This window comes from Podarcis vaucheri, assembly GCF_965113315.1.
Source record: "Podarcis vaucheri genome assembly, chromosome: 8".
Lineage (NCBI taxonomy): Eukaryota > Metazoa > Chordata > Lepidosauria > Squamata > Lacertidae > Podarcis > Podarcis vaucheri.
Genome location: NC_138766.1, coordinates 93,028,001 through 93,049,273, shown reverse-complemented (window position 1 = coordinate 93,049,273; position 21,273 = coordinate 93,028,001). Strand labels below are relative to the sequence as shown.

At 45.8% G+C, this 21,273-nt stretch overlaps 1 protein-coding gene across 2 annotated transcripts; it reads left to right on the top strand.

The window, feature by feature from the left end:
* Window positions 1-12: 12 nt before the first annotated feature.
* STX17 (syntaxin 17) lies at window positions 13-19,994 on the top strand. Of its 2 annotated transcripts, none has more exons than XM_082235890.1 (8): window positions 13-105; window positions 3,377-3,527; window positions 5,631-5,696; window positions 11,396-11,621; window positions 14,555-14,673; window positions 14,761-14,811; window positions 16,484-16,570; window positions 18,366-19,994. In XM_082235890.1, the coding sequence occupies exons 2-8, from the start codon at window positions 3,402-3,404 to the stop codon at window positions 18,615-18,617; spliced, it is 927 nt and encodes a 308-aa protein (XP_082092016.1). In that variant the 5' UTR covers window positions 13-105; window positions 3,377-3,401; the 3' UTR covers window positions 18,618-19,994. The 2 variants fall into 2 exon arrangements, with proteins under 2 accessions (XP_082092016.1, XP_082092015.1); XM_082235889.1 differs by having other exon boundaries at window positions 11,393-11,621.
* The last annotated feature ends 1,279 nt before the right edge of the window (window positions 19,995-21,273 follow it).

Sequence of the window (21,273 nt, the reverse complement as noted above, 5' to 3'; positions counted from 1 at the left end):
GCTCTGCCCCTGGGCGCTCGATGGTGCGCGGCCCCTCCCGCTTCCTGTTGTTCCCGGACTCTCTTCCGGGTTGCGGGTCCGGAGGTTTGGCCGGAGCTGCGCCCGGTGAGTGGAGGCGCCCCGGGGGGAGAGGGAAGAGGGCCGCCCGGGGAGGGGGCGAGGGAGGCCTTCCCTTAGCCGGGAGAGGTAGGATCCTGACCTTGCACCCGTGTTCTGCGCTTGCGGGTCGCCCTGCACGTCGGAATGCGCCCCAGGGAAACTCGCAGGCAGGCGGGCGAGGAGGAGGAGACCCAGTTCATTGCGGCGCCTGGATCTCTCCCAGGAATCTGCCTTCCCCAGAGTCAGGCCCTCCAGCTCAGGGCTGCCCACACGGGCTGGCAGCAGCCGGGGACTTAATAATAATAATAATAATAATAATAATAATAATAATGATATTTATTTATACCCTGTCCTCCCCAGCCAAGACTGGGCTCAGGGCGGTTAACACCAAGTATAAAAACAATTGATTAAAATACAACATTAAAATGCAGCCTCATTTCAGTAGAAACTCAAGTCAAAAACTTTTTTGGGGATGAAAACGTCAAGTCTTCAGGGGTTCAGGCCGCCCTGGTGCTGCAGCCGACGGTCCCAGGTGCCAAAGGGGATGCTCTGCCCCTGGGCTGTCTGAATGTAAGATTATGGAGCGTAGTGATTAATGGATATCCATGAGCTTGTACAGTAATGCACGATATACATATATATTCTTAAGTCAGATAAATAGGATATAATACTTAAATAATACTCGTATTGTATATAAGATTGTGCATGGATAGTTAATATGTATAATGTAAAATTTATAGTAGGTAGTATATATTATAATATTCATGCGGCCTCTCCAGGTGGCACAGCTGTCAACTTTCCCTTTTTCTTGCGAGGAGTCCTATCCGGAACAAGGGAATTTCCCTTAAAAAAGGTGAAACATTGACAGCTATGCCAGGTGGCGCTCAGCCTTCTCCGTTTCTGTACTTGCAACAGCCCTGCGAGGGAGGCAAGGCGGGGACTGGCCCAGGGTGGCACCCAGTGAGCACCAGGATTCGAACCCTGGTCTCTGCCAGGACCTAGTCTGGCATCTGAACTTCCGCCACCACTGACTCCTCAGAGCCAGGGAACTGGAAGATTCATTCTCATGTTTTGCTTGTTTATCCAGTAATAACAACCCATGGTACCAAATAGTATGGGAAACAGCCTTATTAGAAAAACTAACTAATAACTGACACGGGGAGAAATGGAAGAAGGATTTCTACTACAGTGGTACCTCGGGTTACATACGCTTCAGGTTACATACGCTTCAGGTTACAGACTCCGCTAACCCAGAAATATTGCTTCAGGTTAAGAACTTTGCTTCAGGATGAGAACAAAAATTGTGCTCCTGCGGCGCAGCATCAGCAGAAGGCCCCATTAGCTAAAGTGGTGCTTCAGGTGAAGAACAGTTTCAGGTTAAGAACGGACCTCCAGAACGAATTAAGTACTTAACCCGAGGTACCACTGTATTAACACCATTCTGTCTACAACCATTTGTGAAATAAGTAAAATAACCAAGCAAGTATCACCCCAGAATTGGCCTTACTAAACATCTTCCAAGACAGTAATCCCACTTACACCACAAAGAACTCACAACCCACCTACTTTCAGCAGCCAGAAGCATCATAGCCAGACACTGGAGAGACCTGTCAGGAGTAAGCATGGACCAATGGTACCAGATAGTCTGGGAAACAGCCCTACTAGAAAAAGTCACTAATAAACTGAAACTGACACGGGGACAAATAGAAGAAGACGCCTTCACCCCGGTATGGCTCTCCTTTATCACATGCACAGCCCAACAAGACAACGACAAAAATCCACTAGCAGCATACAAATCAATATGGCTAACCTGATCCAAAACACCCCCCCACACACGAAAACAAAGACCACCACAGCCAACCACAAATGAACAGCTACACCATAAGCCAACCCCAACCTCTCTCACCACCAAAGGAACACAAATGAACAGCAGAGATCTGCACAAGCAACGCGGACACCAAACCTTACATATATTAAGTAAAATAGAAACATCGTCACCCGACCCCACCCCACCTCTTTCCCCATTTTCTTCCTAATGTCTCAATAAATGAAACCGATTTGTAAAAATGTTACATGGGAAAATAATACGAGAGAGAGACATTGCACACACTTTTGGAAATCAAGAAAATCTTTAATAATACATTAAACAACAACAACAACCACCGTAAAACCCCAAAGGATTATAATCTCCACAGTACTGATGATGGAGTGCGCATGTAGCGGGGTGGTGGTCCATGGGTGTTTATTTTATTAAGGATTAGGATTCCCCTCCTGGCAAATTTCCTGTGCCTTTAGCTCAGGGCTGCCACCTTTTCAGCCTGCCACTAGCTGATATGCTGACACCAGCAGCCGATTATCTTTCCATACCATGGAAAAGCTTCACTTGCCAAACCTTATTTATCATCCTGCTGAATAAAACACAAGAGCAGACCAGGCTGGTGCTGTTAGGGTGAGTTGGCAACCCTACTTTAACAGCTGCATGACTGGCAGAAAACTGGCAGGTATGGATTTCTTCCCATGACTGCGTTTCTTAGAAAATGGATCTTCAGAATATCTCTCCCTGTATCATTTCTGCCTGTCATGGGGGCTGTCAGTGGAGACTGATGTGGATTTCCTCCCTCTGCAGCTGAGGACAGACCTGCAGCAAGCTCTCTCACTTTTCTGGCTTGTGGGTTGTTGATGTAGGTGGCACAGAAAAATGTGTTTTCATATAGAATAAATAGGTAAAGGGTAAAGGGACCCCTGACCATTATGTCCAGTTGTGACTGACTCTGGGGTTGTGGCGCTCATCTCGCTTTACTGGCCGAGGGATCCGGCGTACAACTTCCGGGTCATGTGGCCAGCAGGACTAAGCCGCTTCTGGTGAACCAGAGCAGCGCACGGAAACGCCATTTACCTTCCCGCCAGAACGGTACCTATTTATCTACTTGCACTTTGACGTGCTTTCGAACTGCTAGGTTGGCAGGAGCAGGGACCGAGCAACGGAAGCTCACCCCGTTGCGGGGATTCGAACCGCCGACCTTCTGATTGACAAGCCCTAGGCTCTGTGGTTTAACCCACAGCGCCACTCGCGTCCTTATAGAATAAATAAAAGAGCTTTAATGGTAACCATGGCCCTTTTATTGAATTTTCACATGCTGTCTTCTCACCTGACTAGCTTCCGTCTTTTTACGGGAAGTTTGGTCTTTTCAGTGCTGAAGATCAAACACCAGCAGAAAGGAAAATTGCAAGGGTCAGTATCTCCTACTAGGCTAATTTTTAAAAAAATTGTGTTTAGGTTTATAAAGTGCTGCTGAAGCTTGATGATGTCTGAAGATGAAGAAAAGCTTAACTTGCGTCGCCTTGAGCCAGCCATCCAGAAGTTCATTAAAGTTGCCGTTCCAACAGATCTGGAGAGGTTAAGAAAGCATCAGATAAATATTGAGAAGGTTTACTGCTTTCCCCTGAATATTAAGTTGATATTGTATAATTTTACTGACATTAGCGCAACTTCAGCAAAGCGGAGATGCTTTGATTGGAACTAAAGTTGGGCAAGTGTGTTTGGCTCTGTTGCACGACAATTTCCGCACCCCTCCTCAAAAAAACCCCTCCACCTTCAATGGTTGTTAAAAGTCCATTCCTTTTCTTTAAATTGGGGCCTTCCTATTATTTAAAATGAGGCAGCCAAGGCAACCTGGGGGTGCTCCCATTTGCTGCAGAACAGCTGAATCGCTGGTCATTATTTGGGGATGTTGGGAGGGTAGAGGTCTGCCTCCATTGGCCAATATTTTGTTTGATCTTAAATGCATGGTCTGGGTACCCATTCAAGAGTCCTGCTATAAACAGAGAAAAGAGGCCGTCTAAAGGTTTGGATTGAGAGTTGCCTTTCAGTCTGTGCATCTGCTGAGATAATAATCAGAATAATAATTTTTATTTTTATTTATACCCCGCCCTCCCTAGCCAATATCGGGCTCAGGGCGGCTAACACCAAGTATAAAACAATTGATTCAAATACAACTTAAAAACAAGATTAATGTACAACATTAAAATGCAGCCTCATTTCAATAGAAACTCAAATCAAAAACTTTTTGGGGATGGAAACGTCAAGTCTTCAACATCAAATGAGGGGACAAATTGGTTGCAATGATTTTCAAATGCAACTGGGGTCAAAATTACCCCCCCCCAAATAAATAAATATTGCTTTCCATGAACTCTGCAGGTAGTTATGACCTCACTTGGCTGGGTTGCAAGTGTGATTCTAAGTGGAAAATATCATTTATAAACATCAGATTTATAAAGAGGGCTTGCAAGCCAGTGGGGGCTTCCATTTGCCCTGGCACAATAAGGAAGTGAGTAATTTGTCGATTATGAGTGGGGTTTTTTGCCCTCGGTGCTCTTTTCTCGCAAGAAAGGGAAAGAGGAGGCTCTGGGCTAAGTATCTGTAGACATGAAAACTGTAAAAACCGTAAAAAGGCAAATGGCATTTTGCAAGGTTTCTTTGAGCCCTGATGCTTTATGTGTTTCCACCTCCCAGCTCTCGTCAGTATCTCTCTCCTCTTTCTCCATCTTCTGCAGAGGGGTTAAGAGTGCCTACATAGCAGGGGAATCTTCCCCTGAAAATGCTCATCTATTTCTCATCTAGCTCATCTACCGGCAGCTAGACTGGTGACTGGGGGCGGCTGCTGAGACCACATAACACCGGTTCTGAGAGATCTGCATTGGCTCCCAGTACGTTTCCGAGCACAATTCAGAGTGTTGGTGCTGACCTTGAAAGCCCTAAACGGCCTCGGTCCAGTATATCTCCACCCCCATCGTTCTGCCCGGACACAGAGGTCCAGCTCCGAGGGCCTTCTGGAGGTTCCCTCACTGCAAGAAGCCAAGTTACAGAGAACCAGGCAGAGGGCCTTCTCGGTGGTGGCACCCGCCCTGTGGAATGCCCTCCCACCAGATATCAGAGAGATAAACAACTACCTGACATACAGAAGACATTTGAAGGCAGCCCTGTTCAGGGAAGTTTTTAATGTGTGAAATTTAATGTATTTTTAATTTTTGTTGGAAGCTGCCCAGAGTGGCTGGGGAAACCCAGCCAGATGGGCAGGGTACAAATAATAAATTATTATTATTATTATTATATTATTATTTTTCATCAGATTGTGGATGGGGACTCAAAGCATCAGATGATGGTTCCAACCTTGTCACAATTGAAGAGTCCCTGGAACAAGGAGCTGTGAATGTCTTGCATAATGGCTTTTGTGACATTTCTCAGCGTTGTTGGGTAACACTGGGCTCTCTTTGTTGATGGAGGCTTAAGCTGGAATTAGAGAGCAAAGTTTGCTGCAATTGAGAGAGTGAGTCTGTCCCTTGGAATGATGCGTGCACCTTACTGGTTTGTGCCAGCAGGCACTGGGATAGCCTGGACCCCAAACCCCACCATTTCCTCTGCCTTAAGACCCGCACAGGGAATGGGAAATGGCGATTCTTTTTGTCCTTCCTTTCTCTGTAGACCCATAAAAACACAATTTCTCTCTCTCTCTCTCTTTCCTTGCCTTTAGTATCAGAGATGCAGACTGTGGGACAGGTTACATGAAGAGCACATCAATGCCGGTCGTACGGTTCAAGTAAGTAGTTAGAAAAGTTCGTTCCAGTGTTTGTTGTGAATGTTGCTGGTTTTCCCCAGAAAATAGCAGAAGCAAAAATGCAAAGGTCTCCCCTTTCTCCTCGTAGGCCACTGTAGCTAACCTAAAGCCTATTCAAGCTTTCCTCCTCCTTCCACTATCCAACCTGTGTTGAATCTTACATTTGTCTGCTCCTCAGGGCAGGGACCTTTTCCCTTGCCTGCAACAATCCTATAACAACACACAACAGAGCTGCGCCCTTCACTCAATTATGATACAACAACTGCAAAAGGCTTCATTGTCAGCAACTGAAAATACGATGAGATGTGAAATAAGCAAGCCATTTTGGACTCTAATGTCAAGCATAAATACCTTAGTGTTCTTGTATGTGCAATTGCTTTAATAGTTTTTAATAGGTGTGGCTGTTTTATACATGTTTTTGTTGTCAGTTGCTTTGGCTGGCGATGCCTCAAGGGAAGCGATTCATAAATGAAATAAATAATAATATTTATATCCTGTTTTTTCTAAACCAAAGAATGCACTCAAAATACACAAAGGGAGGAGATGACAGTATAGGTGGCCATACCTGGGTTATTAGCCCACGATGTAGTCTCACAGAAAATAAAAGGCATTCTCTACGCAGCCTTTAAAAGGTAAAGGTAAAGGGACCCCTGACCATTAGGTCCAGTCGTGACTGACTCTGGGGTTGTGGCGCCCATCTCACTTTCCTGGCCGAGTGAGCCGGCGTACAGCTTCTGGGTCACGTGGCCAGCATGACTAAGCCGCTTCTGGCGAACCAGAGCAGTGCACGGAAACGCCGTTTACCTTCCCGCCGGAGAGGTACCTATTTATCTACTTGCACTTTGACGTGCTTTTGAACTGCTAGGTTGGCAGGAGCAGGGACCGAGCAACGGGAGCTCACCCCGTCGCAGGGATTCGAACCGCCAACCTTCCGATCGGCAAGTCCTAGGCTCTGTGGTTTAACCCACAGCACCACCCGCATCCTCCCAGATCTGTTTGGGAATTGCCTGTGACCAGTACTTAAGCACTAGAGCAGTTATCCCAGCAAGGGCCCAGGAGAGATTCAGAGGCTTATATCAGGTCCAAGAACTGAGGCTTTCTGGGCCGGAATGGAGCTGCTGTCCCCGGAATTTGCACCTGATACCTGAACTATTCTGTGAAGTATGAAGAGAGCGCTATTCAATGGGTTGCGTGTAACCAAATCCCCTGATGGCAACTATTAGAGGCCATTCAAATCAGAGAATAACACTGGTCAACAACAAATTTGTTGTCTGCATTTTTTTCAGTTGATTTAGGACGAATCTGATGCACTGAATCCAAAAATCACATTGGTTTTGCTCAATCAGGTCAAGTTTTTGAGCTATGGCCACATGTAGTTTTTTTACGTTTTTGTTCACATGTACGCTTGTGTGGAGCATTTTAGAAGAAGTTGGTGGGGGTAAAATGCCATGTCGAATAATTGTTTTGATTGGAAATAATTATTTTAATGACAAGAAGTATTCAGGTCCGATAGCTCTGGGTGATTATGTCGAAAAGGGATCAGTTGTTGAAGGACATGAAGAAGAAGTGCTTCTTGAAGATGATGCTCCACATCCATTTTCCCCAAAGGAGTTGAATGATCTAGTTCGCGACCTCAGCTTGTCAAAGGACTCTGCCGAACTGTTGGCATCCAGATTGAAGGAAAAAAACTCCTCTCTGACAGTGCTCGCATCAGCTTCTTCCGCAACAGGCATCAAGAGTACCTCCGTTTTTTCTCGGAAGAGAAGGCCTTGGTGTACTGTGCAGATATTGCGCAGCTTCTGCTCAAGCTTGGAGTGCCACAGTACGAACCCAAAGATTGGAGACTGTTCATTGATAGCAGCAAGCGATCACTGAAATGTGTTCTGCTACACAACGGCAACCAGTTTGCCTCTATACCCCTGGCTCACTCGACTACACTGAAGGAGAACTATGAAGCGGTGAAGTATGTGCAGGAGAAAATTGGTTATGATCAGCATAAGTGGTTTATTTGTGTTGACCTGAAGATGGTGGCAGCTGTCTACCAGCTCCACCAGGTACGCAGGCTAAGATCCTACCTGCCCGCGAACTGTCTCGCCAGAGTGGTGCATGCTCTAGTTATCTCACGCTTGGACTACTGCAATGCGCTCTACGTGGGGCTACCTTTGAAGGTGACCCAGAAACTGCAATTAATCCAGAATGCGGCAGCTAGACTGGTGACTGGGAGTGGCCGCCGGGACCACATAACACCGGTTCTGAGAGATCTGCTTTGGCTCCCAGTACGTTTCCAAGCACAATTCAGAGTGTTGGTGGTGACCTTGAAAGCCCTAAACGGCCTCGGTCCTGTATACCTGAAGGAGCGTCTCCACCCCCATCGTTCAGCCCGGACACTGAGATCCAGCGCCGAGGGCCTTCTGGCGGTTCCCTCATTGCGAGAAGTGAGGCTACAGGGAACCAGACAGAGGGCCTTCTCGGTAGTGACGCCCGCCCTGTGGAACGCCCTCCCTTCAGATGTCAAAGAGATAAATAATTACCTGACATTCAGAAGACATCTTAAGGCAGCCCTGTTCAGGGAAGTTTTTAATATGTAACGCTGTACTGTTTTTAACACTGATTGGGAGCCGCCCAGAGTGGCTGGGGAAACTCAGCCAGATGGGCGGGATATAAATAATAAATTATTATTATTATTATTATTATTAATGGTGAACCTTTTGTTGGGACAACAGTCTGGCTTCACCAAGTACCCATGTTTTCTGTGGGATAGTAGGGACCGTGCTCAGCATTACACGAAGAAGGACTGGCCTGTGCGGGAGGAATTGGTGCCTTGCAAAAAAAGGAACGTCATCAACGACCCTCTGGTGGACAGAGACAGAATACTCTTCCCACCGCTGCACATGAAGCAGTTCACCAAGGCTCTGGACAAGGATGGTGACTGCTTCACTTACTTGTGCCAGGCTTTTCCAGGATTGACCACGGAGAAGTTGAAAGCTGGCATCTTTGACGGTCCTCAGTGTTAGGATATTTCCGTTCCACCTTAAAAGGGAGCAGGCTTTGTGAGTCACAGAGTGCGCATTTCCTGTTCACAGGATGTTTATGTTTTCTGTTGCTTTCGTTTCTCTGTCTGTGTCGGAGACACTGACGCAGGCAGTCATGTTTTTCTTTGTTCTGATCAACGCTGAATAAAACTTGTAAATAATGATCTCCTGCGTGCAACTTTTGCTGTGCATTATCTGCTGATAGAGTGTGCATGAGCTCTGGAAAGTGGCAAGATATTTTCTAGAAACTCATGTCGCTAATTGCTGATACTGCGTACCTACGGGAGATCGATGGATCGTCCGGCAGACGGCTTGGGGCCATGATGGACTTTGTCTCCCTGGCAGTATCCCAACACTCAGATCCGTCAGCTCATCAGAGATCCAGAGTTTGGAAACTCAATGAACGAAGTGGAACTGGAAGTGTGGAAGGCATTTGTTCTGGTAGTGAAGAACTTTTTTGGCAACAATAAGGCCAGAAACTACACAGAACTTGTCAACAACATGCTGACTGCTTTCAGAAACCTGGGCTGCAACATGAGCATCAAGATGCACTACCTATTTTCACATATGGACCGGTTTCCTGAGAACCTGGGTTTAATGAGTGACGAGCAGGGGGAGAGATTCCATCAGGACATGAAAGAGATGGAGACCAGGTATCAGGGTCGCTGGGATGCAGTCATGATGGCTGACTACTGTTGGACTCTGAAGAGAGACCTCCCTGCTGCTGAGCATTCCAGGAGTTCCAAGAAACGGAAGTTCAAGCCTTGAAGTTTGAAATATGGTGAAGCAACATGCAATTTACGTGTACTTACCTTTATCAATGCCCACCATTCAGTATACAGTAATCAATGTTTCTATCAGGTAATCAATATATGTTGTTGGAAAAATATTTTTTTCTCTTAAAAACATATTTAGGATGATATTTGTTGACAAAAATCAGCTGATAATGCCACAAAAATGTAATCGATTTTGTCACAAGATCTGATTTTTTTCAAATCGACACAGCACAAAAACCTGACCTGATGGAGAGAAACGGATGCCATTTCCTGATTCAGCAGTGCAAAAATACCCTAAATCAGTTGTAGAAATCTAGACAACATTCAAAAAGTAAAAAATTGTTGCTCAGTGTAATTAAAGAGTGGGAGGGAGTGAAGGAATATATGAAAAAATAGGGTTCCGGGACTGGAATATTAATAGATAACGTGTAAAATGTGCAGGGGTAAGCAAGGAAATAATAAAAGAATCAGCTGAACAATGATTAAATTATAACAACACAAGAAGACGGAAGAAGAAGAAGAAAAAAAGAGATCAAACATGGGTGAAGGGGAACGGGGGTATAGGGGAATTTGAAATATTATTTATAATATAAAAGCTTTAATATAAAATTTCTAACTGTGTTGTATTTGTATACAGCAAAGAGAAGTTTAGAGTAATTAGGTATATTTTAATTTAGTTAATTATGTAATAGGTTTATGTTAGAAAATTAATTATGGATGTTGGATTTGATCTTTGTCATTTTTCTTTTTTCAGTTTTGGAAATAAAAAATTCAAAAAACAAAAAACAAACAAAACAAATCCCCCTTCTTGATTTTTTAAAAAATGATATTTATTAAGTTTTCAAAGGAAAAAAATTACATACATAAAAAATTAGAAGAAAAAACAAAAATAAAAATAAAAGAAAAGAAAAAAGTGCAAAATAGAGAAAAAAGATAAAAAACATTTAAAAAGAAAACACATCAATCTTTCCATGTCATATATTCATATCCTTGCTTCCCTGACCTCCTCACACCTCCCTTTTTTGTATTCCAATTTAATTAGTTAATTCAGCAATTTCTTTCCCTCTTTGTTTTTATCTTAATCCTTTAACTTAATATAATATAACTTTGAGTTCTCACCTGTTAATAATCCATTTTTCATACACCTAAAACATTGGTGCTTAAACCACTTAACTTCATTCTGACATCATTCTAACATTCATTAATTTTGCAATATTTCTGTAAGTAGTCTTTGAATTTCTTCCAATCTTCTTCCACCGACTCTTCTCCCTGGTCTCGGATTCTGCCAGTCATTTCCGCCAATTCCATGTAGTCCATCACCTTCATCTGCCATTCTTTCAGAGTGGGTAAATCTTGCGTCTTCCAATACTTTGCAATAAGTATTCTTGCTGCTGTTGTGGCATACATAAAAGTTCTGTCCTTCTTTGGCACCATTTGGCCGACCATGCCCAGGAGAAAGGCCTCTGGTTTCTTCAGAAAGGTATATTTAAATACCCTTTTCATTTCATTATAAATCATCTCCCAGAAAGCCTTAATCCTTGGGCACGTCCACCAAAGGTGAAAGAATGTACCTTCAGTTTCCTTACATTTCCAACATTTATTATCGGGCAAATGATAGATTTTTGCAAGCTTGACTGGGGTCATGTACCACCTGTATATCATTTTCATAATATTCTCTCTTAAGGCATTACATGCCGTAAATTTCATACCTGTGGTCCACAACTGTTCCCAGTCAGCCATCATTATGTTGTGTCCGACATCTTGTGCCCACTTAATCATAGCAGATTTCACCATTTCATCCTGTGTATTCCATTTCAACAGCAAGTTATACATCATTGATAAATCCCCCTTCTTGAATTGTCATTTGCAGCAGCTGCGAGCAAATATCCGAGAGATGGAGAAGCTCTGCCTACGGGTCCGGAAGGAAGACCTCCACGCTTTGGAGAGGATGATTAACCCGGTGAAAGACCAGGCGTCGGTGGCCATAAAGGAATTTCTGCAGCTCCACTTGGAGTCTGCAGAAGAACTGAAGAGGCAGTTTAAGGAGAAAGAGGCGTTGCTCCAGTCCCCTTTAACCAGATCAACCACCGTAGCAGGGGGTATGAGTGCACCGTGTTCCTTTTTCAAACAAGTATGTTTTTATCGCCAAGAAATCTGTATGATCTTTCTGGACCAGAGTTGAGATGTCATTTAACTGTTAAATGACCCATCTGTGACATGCAAAAGGTTGAAAGCTACGGGAATGTTTAAGCCAAAGTCGCACACGTTGAAGGCGCTGGACGTGTTCCTAGTTTCTGCCGCTGAAATCAAAGAGCAAAAAAAGCAGCCAGCTTGCAACTACAGTGGTACCTCGGGTTAAGAACTTAATTCGTTCTCATCCTGCAGCAAAGTTCTTAACCCGAGGTACTATTTCTTTTCTTTTCTTTCTTTAATTTTTATTGTTAAAATAATTCAGCATTAATACACACATATTGTGAATATACAAACATACATTTCATACAAACCTTAAAAATGTTCAAACGTACCTACACTCAATCCCACAGATCATTCCTTTTCCCATCACCACCCACCACCTTTGTGTTAGACTTCCAATCTACTCAATTGCAATTTCTTTCCACTTCTATTACTTTCTTTCACACATCTTTAACCTAATTTCATGCTTCTTTTTCTATTACACATTGTTATCCACCTTATTTGGTATTCCAGTATTTAAAATGGAACTTCTTTCTTCTAATAGGAGTTCTGATTTTTCAATATGGTTTTGCAAGTATCCTTTAAACACCGTCCAACCCCTGTGGGGGAGGAAGGGAAAGGAGATTGTTAGCCGCTTTGAGACTCCTTAAAGGGAGTGAAAGGCGGGATATCAAATCCAAACTCTTCTTCTTCTTCTGTCTATCTTCTCTTTTGAGATCCTTCCAATTTCTCCCATTGTTTTGGATATATTGTAGTACTCCAATAATTTGGCAAGCCACTCTGTTTTTGTCGGTATAATACCACTTTTCCAATTTTTTCGCAATCAATAGTCTTGCGGCTACTGTTGCGTATAAATATAATGTCTTGTCTTCTTCCTTTAGTCCAATGTTTCCCAACCGGTGTTCCGCGGCACACTAGTGTGCCGCGAGACGTTGCCTGGTGTGCCGTGGGAGGGAGGCGGGCAAGTCGGGCGGCGAGAGGCGGGGCGGCGGCGGCGAGGAGAGGCCGCCCAGCGCGGGGCTCTCGCCATCTGCCTGCCTGGCTGCCTGCGTGGCGCTGACGTCACGGGGCTGTAACGTACCCCACATAGGCACACGCGGGGCGGCGAGCGAGCTCCCTCCCACATCCCATCGCCGCTCGCTTCGGCCGGCCTACTGGGCTGTCGCAGGCGGAAGGCCTGCGCATGCGCGAGGTTTTCACGCCTTCGGGATTCCCTTCACGCCTTCCTCCTCCCGGGTCCTTGAGAGCGCGGGAAGCGGCAGCGCGAGACCGGCATTGAGCCTGGTAGGTATTGCGCTTGCCAAGGCAGTCATTTGGGAAATGAAAACTTGCAAAGCAAGCAACCAGTTCAATCTGAAGTACGTGTATGCTTAATATCCTGTATCTGAAACCTGTTCTGCCCCCTCCCCCACACCTGGTGCCATTTTCATCTACACATGCAGCAGAGTAAGTTGACCCAGAATAGTACCAATTCAGATGGCAGATGGGAGAATGACAGTGCTGAATGCTTTCCCAAGTAGAACAGTCCCTGCAAATAAAAACCTAGCATATTTGGAAGAGGGATGCTAGCCTAACCATTACCTTCTATGCTGTTACTATTTTTTTATTTATTTTTTTACATAAGTAAAAAGTGACCTTTCCCCATCTGGCATGGTGGTGTGCCTCGAGATTTTTTTTATGAAACAAGTGTGCCTTTGCCCAAAAAAGGTTGGGAAACACTGCTTTAGTCTCCCTGGTACTATTCCCAATAGAAAACCTTCTGGTGTTTTCCTAAATGAATATCTGAACATTTTTTCGTTTCGTTATATATTGTTTCCCAAAATTGTTTGATGTTTAAACAATTCCACCATATATGTATCATAGTACCTTTTCCAGTGTTGCATCGCAACACTGAGGTGCTATTTCTGGGTTAGCGGAGTCTGTAACCTGAAGCATCTGTAACCTGAGGTACCACTGTACTCCAATATGAGAACCAGGGGAAATGTTTCAATCTGCTGTTTCAGCAGCAAAATGCATTGGGCGGGACAGAGAAAGCTGCCCTATACTGAGCCAGTCGGTTGGTCTGTCTATCTCAGTAGAGTCTACACTGGCTGACAGCAGTTCTCCAGGGTTTCAGACAGAACATTCACATCCTACCTGAAGACGCAGAGGGGAGAACCTGGGATCTTCTGCCGGCCAAGGAGATGCTCTGCCACTGAGCTGTGACCCTTTCCTCGTTGCCCCCCCACCACACCTGCACATCGTGCCATTGCTTTTACTTCCTTAAAATCCCCCCTCCCCCCCCCAGGGCCCACCTTTTCTGGGTAGCCTTTAAATACACATCATCATCATCATAACTTGGCTTCTCGCAGTGAGGGAACCGCCAGAAGGCCCTCGGCGCTGGACCTCAGTGTCCGGGCAGAACGATGGGGGTAGAGATGCTCCTTCAGGTCTACTGGACCAAGGCCATTTAGGGCTTTCAAGGTCAGCACCAACACTTTGAATTGTGCTCGGAAACGTACTGGGAGCCAATGTAGGTCTTTCAAGACCGGTGTTATGTGGTCTCTGCGGCCGCTCCCAGTCACCAGTCTAGCTGCCGCATTCTGGATTAGTTGTAGTTTCCTGGTCTCCTTCAAAGGTAGCCCCACGTAGAGCGCATTGCAGTAGTCCAAGCGGGAGATAACCAGAGCATGCACCACTCTGGCGAGACAGGGAGACAGGGCAGGGAGGGTCTCTGGTTAAGAACTTCTAAGGAATGAGAGTCCACTCCCTTTTATCCGGCAGAGGGCTGGGAGCTCTTTAGTTCTGGATAGGTTAACCCTCTGGGAGCGTTATGAGACTTTATGATCTTTCCACTCAGAAACGTTTTACGATGCCAGCAACGAAGGACTCTCTCAGAGTTACGTCCAGACCTTCTCCCCTCTCCCCGAAATCCCCCAGGATCAAAACGCGGCGGAATCGTGGGAGATGCTTGAAGAGGTAAGCTGGGCTTCTACTCTGAGGGTCCCTTGGACAAATCTAGAGGAGCAGAAGAATAACAGCACATTTTTTTGGATCTCATTGTAGGATTTGATTGAGCTCAGCAACCTGGTGACGGACTTCTCTCTGCTTGTTAACGTAAGTATGGCAAGATTAGGGTCTTAACGTTCCTTCAGCGTTCAGAAGAAAGGGGGCGAAAAAAAGAAGCTAGCTGCGCAACTCTTACATCTCTGAAGAGGAATATGCAGAGAGTTTAGTCTGGCTTTCTGCAGGGGCCTGGTGTACGAGGGACCACCTTGTGGAGAGGTGCCTTATTATGCACCCAAACTTAGCAGGATTGACCTCCCCACACCTTGGCTGATGCCTAGGGCATTCAGTCCTGTTTTCAGTATAAATCTCCACCTATAATAATAATAGGCGACGCGGGCAGCACTGTGGGTTAAACCACAGAGCCTAGGACTTGCCGATCAGAAGGTCAGTGGTTCGAATCCCCGCGACGGGGTGAGCTCCTGTTGCTCGGTCCCTGCTCCTGCCAACCTAGCAGTTCGAAAGCACACCAGTGCAAGTAGACAAATAGGTACCACTCCGGCGGGAAGGTAAACGGCGTTTCCGTGCGCTGCTCTGGTTCATTCCTGCTGGCCACATGACCCGGAAGCTGTACACTGGCTCCCTCGACCAATAAAACAAGATGAGCGCTGCAACCCCAGAGTCATCCATGACTGGACCTAATGGTCAGGGGTCCCTTTACCTATAAACAAGAATAATGTTATACAAACCAGCATACCACGTTTTCTCATGTCTTTTGTATATCGCAAAAAGAGCATAATAAACGTGGGAAAATATCTATAACATATGTTTCATTATTAGCGGTCAATGTAGAACTTCTTGGTTCAAGAATTGGTTTAAACAATTAAGAAGAGGTAGGGGAAAAAGGAGTAGGGGGGAATGGTGCGTAGGGCCGGGTGGTTATGTTTCTATTATTCTACTTGGGGGGGGGGGTTGTGTCGGTGTTAATTGTATGGCCCACCCCCTCCTTTCAAGGTTAATACCAGCAGTTTGAATTGGGCTCCCAAATGCACCAGTGGTCAGTGCAGAATTGCGCTCTGCTTTCCTATTTTCTGGCCCACGACCACCTAGGCAGCCACATTTCGCATCGGTTGACATTTCTGCATCGTCTTTGATGGCAGCCTTGTGGTGGTTGTTGTTGTTTAGTTGTTTAGTCGTGTCCGCCTCTTCGTGACCCCCTGGACCAGAGCACGCCAGGCCCTCCTGTCTTCCACTGCCTCCTGCAGTTTGGTCAAACTCATGCTGGCAGCTTCGAGAACACTGTCCCACCATCTCGTCCTCTGTCGTCCCCTTCTCCTTGTGCCCTCCATCTTTCCCAACATCAGGGTCTTTTCCAGGGAGTCTTCTCTTCTCATGAGGTGGCCAAAGTCTTGGAGCCTCAGCTTCAGGATCTGTCCTTCCAGTGAACACTCAGGGCTGACTTCCTTCAGAATGGAGAGGTTTGATCTTCTTGCAGTCCATGGGACTCTCGAGAGTCTCTTCCAGCGCCATAATTCAAAAGCATCCATTCTTCGACGATCATCCTTCTTTATGGTCCAGCTCTCACTTCCATACATCACTACTGGTAAAACCTTGTGGAGAAAGTTCATTATTGTGGGTCAGCTTTGAATGGAAAGGGATGGAAATAGGCTTCAGCCGAAAAAGGCTATTTTTAGTTTTCGGAAGGCTCCGCGCTTGGTACTTTGAAGTGGGCTGTGTGCTTTTGTTCTGCCGTTTCGCTTGAAAACCCTTTTGTGTCTTCTAGGCTCAGCAGGAGAAGATCGACAGGATTGAAGATAACGTCAACACTGCCGCTGTGAATGTTGAAGAGGGGACCAGGAATCTGTCCAGGGTAGGGCTCTCTCCATCCATCTTCTGGCAAACCAGTGGCACTCTGCTTTCCATCAATACTCCATTGAATCAAAACATCATAGAATCTTAGAATTGGAAGGGACCCCGAGGGTCATCTAGTCCAACCCCTGGCAGTGCAGGAATCTCAGCTAAAGAATCCCTGGCAGGTGGACATCCAACCTCTGCTTAAAAACCTCCATGGAAGGAGAGTCCGCTGCCTCCGGGTGGGAGCCGACTCCACTGTGGAGCAGCTCTTACTTTCAGAAAGTTCTTCCTGATGTTGAGTGGAATCTCTTTTCTTGTCACCTGAATCCATTGGTTCAGGGTTCTGCCTCCGAAACAGCAAAGAACACCCATTTTTCATGTGACACGCCTCCCACATAAGCTACAATGGCAACTCAGCCTGGAGCCATAAGAAAACCATAGGAAAGGCTGCAGTTCAGTGCCTCCTCCTAAGGTAGTCTTTGGCGATCCCAAGATTGTCTTCCATAAACACGGTTTTAACAATGAGCCCATAAGTGACTGTGGAGGCCAAATCTGGATCCACACCTCCTTCCACAGTGGGGACATTGGTTTATTTGGTTCTATGTTTTCTAGAGAATTCTTCAAGAGTGCATTTTTGTGACTTTCAGAGATTTAGAAGATTTCTGTTTAATAATAATAATAATAATAATAATAATAATTTATTTATTTATACCCCGCCCTCCCCAGCCAAGACTGGGCTCAGGGCGGCTAACAATCAATAATAAAAACAAGTTGATTAAAATACAACTTAAAAACAAGATTAAAATACAACATTAAAACATTAAAGTGCATTAAAACTCCAACACTTCTTTTTATTTGCTTTTGCAGAGAGTGCATATTTCATATATTTCATATTGTTTTACGTTTTGTATAGATTACAGTGGTACCTTGGGTTTCAGATGCTTCAGGTTACAGATGCTTCAGGTTACAGACTCCGCTAACCCAGAAATAGTACCTTGGGTTAAGAACTTTGCTTCAGGATGAGAACAGAAATTGTGCTCCGGAGAAGCGGCGGCAGCAGGAGGCCCCATTAGCTAAAGTGGTACCTCAGGTTAAGAACAGTTTTGGGTTAAGAACGGACCTCTGGAACGAATTAAGTATTTATTTATTTTTTAAAAGATGGAATGAATTAAGTATTTAACCCAAGGTACCATAGTATAAAAATAGTTTATATTGACATTGAATTGTTGTACTTAGTCATCGTGTCGCCTTTGCATATTACTGACAATCTCCGGGTATCAGGAGCCACCAATCCCACGTCCTACCCCCTGATTAACTACCGCTGTATAAGACGACCGCCCCCTTTTTTGGCAAAATTTTCTAAGAAAAAACCCTTCTCTTATACGTGGAAAGGGACGCGGGTGGCGCTGTGGGTTAAACCACAGAGCCTAGGACTTGCCGATCAGAAGGTCGGCGGTTCAAATCCCCGCGCTGGGGTGAGCTCCCGTTGCTCGGTCCCTGCTCCTGCCAACCTAGCAGTTCGAAAGCATCAAAGTGCAAGTAGATAAATAGGTACCGCTCCGGTGGGAAGGTAAACGGCGTTTCTGTGCGCTGCTCTGGTTCGCCAGAAGCGGCTTAGTCATGCTGGCCACATGACCCGGAAGCTGTGCGCCGGCTCCCTCGGCCAATAGAGCAAGATGAGCGCCGCAACCCCAGAGTCGGCCACGACTGGACCATACGGTCAGGGGTCCCTTTTCCTTTATGTGCGGAAAAGTACGGTACTTTCTCGCAACACCAGCTCACTCCTTTCTCTTGTCTTCCTTCTTCTCCAGGCTGCCAAATTCAAGCTGGCCGCCCTGCCTGTCGCTGGCGCCCTCATTGGCGGAGTCGTCGGGGGTCCTATCGGGCTCCTGGCCGGGTTCAAAGTGGCCGGCATTGCTGCTGCGCTGGGCGGCGGAGTTTTGGGCTTCACGGGTGGGAAGCTGATCCAGAGGAAGAAGCAAAGGATGATTGAAGGCCTCTCGGCTCCCTCCTCCTGCAGCTGCCCAGATCTCCCCAGACCAAGCGACCGAGAATGTAGCTGAAGGGGGACTCCTCCGCCTCCGCTTTGGATCCCCCTTGCGCCCGACGGACCTGAAGAGCAGATCCAGCCCTGGCAGCCTTTGGAAAGGGTAACCCCGAGCCCCTCTCTCCGGCCGGGGCAGAGAAGGCTTGCCCTTCCATTTTGAAAAGTGGGGAAGCCAGAGGCAGGTCAGAAGGCGTGTGCCAAAGGAGCAGCTTTCTCGTCCGAGAATTAAGGGGGCGTTGTTCGCAAGACACCTTTTCCTGGAGAAACAGACAAGGGAGATTTTAAGTCGTAAATTTTTCAGTGCCTGGTCCATCTTCCCTGCAAGCGTACAAATAAATATCTCCTTCAGGGTTCTTTGTGGTGGAATCTTTAGCCTACTTTGAAGATCAAAGCCTGGACTCTTTTCATACACCTGTTTGGCTCAGGTGAAGTAACTGACCCTCTCCTTTGCCCAAGTGCTGTATTAATTTTTTTTTAAGGTGCAGACTTTCCCTAAACTTAACCTTTCAGGCTTTAGGACAGAAGTCCTGCTCTTCCTCTCTCTCTCTTTTTAAAGTGTCGCTTTTAGGAAAATCGGAACTGTGCTTTGCGAACGAATCTTCACAGTGTTTCAGGTTCTCTTCGGAAGTATCCGCTATCAACCAACAATGTTTTGGAGGACTCTGTGGTGGCCAAATTTCTGGATATATTGGACGGGACACTGATCTCCCATAATCCCTTTTCCCCATTGCCACATCGGCCGAATTCTGATGGGAGGGAATCAAAGATGAGCCAAAGATAACGCCATACTGTGCCATTGCTCTGCTGACAGTTGGGGTTTTTTTGCTGGGTGTTGAGTTTTCTGAATACGAAACCTTTTTCTTTTTAAGTGCTCCAACGTTTATAAGTAAAGTTTGATACGTGCTTAAAAGGAGTTCCATTTTTCTCCGGCACAAAAGAAGTCTTAATTCAGCGTCTGAAGAGGATGTCTCTGCATCTCGGTCCTGCCCAGGACTGGGTGGCAGGATGGGTCTCCTTGAAATTGTGCGATTGTCTCTCATCAGGGTTTGTGTCTTACCTGAAGCCCAAGACCTGTGGCTTCTTTGTTCCTCTGACAGCGGACTCGGGACTTCAACATTGTTGTCTGGCCTGTACAGAACAGTATACAGAAGATTAGGATTCTGGTGTCAGTGGGTCGCCCTGTTGTGTGGGTCACAAGCACCACCCTCCACCTGAAAACCACTATTAAATATTTTGAACTGGCCCACCTAAACCCAAAGATGGTAGTGAGGTTGTGGGGAACGTCCATTATACGCCATTTGTTAAGCGGAGCAGCAAATTGTTTTACTGGGTGATTGAATTAAAGCGGGAATTCTTAATGACATGGGAAATAAAAACCATTTAAAAAATTGTAGTTACTTGTGTGTTCAGAGACCGTCTTTTACGAAAGCAAAAGAAATCGCCACTCGACCGTTTGATCCGTGGAGTTGCCACTGTTTCAGGTCCCACGTAATAGCCGCTCTGCATTTATCAGACCTTCGGGACTCCCTGTCTATTGACACGAGGCAGGCGCCTTCACTGTATTCTTTTTGACACCTGACACTTTTTTTTTAGGTGAGCCTAACAGAGTTGATTCGAGTTTTAATCTGTTATTGCCGCTGTTTTGATTTCTGGAGCCTTTAATTATTGATGTTAATTCTTCCCAATAATTTCATGGTTTCCTGTTTTTTTTAAACCGCTTTGAGGGTTTTTTAAAAAACACTCCAGCAGTGTATAAATTTTTATGAAATAACGATATCTATATAGCTATAAAGAATGGAGGGATTTGTTCCCTTGCGCTTAGGTGCTGCAAATTCAGGGTTGTTAAGGAGGTTGGTTCTGTCCCCGATGGCACCTCTGGGAAAGAGACTCTGGAGAGCTGCTGCTGCTGCCAGTCCGTGTAGACAGTATGGAGCTAGATGGACCAGCAGCCTGACTCAGCGTTTGTGACTTTCTGGTTTAGAGAAAAGGTGAGTCGGGGGCAACACAATATGAGTTTATAAAACTCTTCATGGAGAAAGTGAACAGAGGATAGTTTTCCTCCCTCTCATGTAGCACTCGAACTCGTGTCCATCCAACGAATGTTGGAAGATTCTGGACCAATGAAAGAAAGCTGTGATTCCTTGCATCGCAGGGGGTTGGGATAGATGTCCCCGGGGGTTCCTTCTGTGGTTCTAGGAGGGAGTGCAAACTATGTCAGCCTATCCCAAGGGAAAAGGAATAGGAATAAGAATGAGAAACCTGCTGCAAGAGGATCATAATTCTCTCCTCCTGAGACCTTTGGGAATTCACAAGTCTCTCAGTTCTCCCAGAAGGCCAAGAGGGGGCGGTGGTGCACTGCCTAATGTCACAACAAAAGAGTCATGTGGAGTCTTCAAAACTAAGCAACTTTATTGGGGCATCAGTGTTCATGAACTAGAGTCCAATTTGCCCAAGTCTATGCATGGTTATGGGGACGCGGGTGGCGCTGTGGGTTAAACCACAGAGCCTAGGGCTTGCTGATCGGAAGGTTGGCTGTTCGAATAAGCTCCCGTTACTCAGTCCCCACTCCTACCCACCTAGCAGTTCGAAAGCACGTCGAAGTGCATGTAGATAAATAGGTACCGCTCCGGCGGGAAGGTAAACGACGTTTCCGTGCTCTTCTGGTTCGCCAG

Excerpts from the sequence above, each read along its gene's own strand:
- STX17 (XM_082235889.1), top strand. The coding sequence starts at position 3,402 with ATGATGTCTGAAGATGAAGAAAAGCTTAACTTGCGTCGCCTTGAGCCA. Across the intron at positions 3,528-5,630 it reads ATCAGATAAATATTGAGAAG|TATCAGAGATGCAGACTGTG; the intron begins GTTTACTGCTTT and ends CCTTGCCTTTAG. Across the intron at positions 14,674-14,760 it reads CGTGGGAGATGCTTGAAGAG|GATTTGATTGAGCTCAGCAA; the intron begins GTAAGCTGGGCT and ends ATCTCATTGTAG.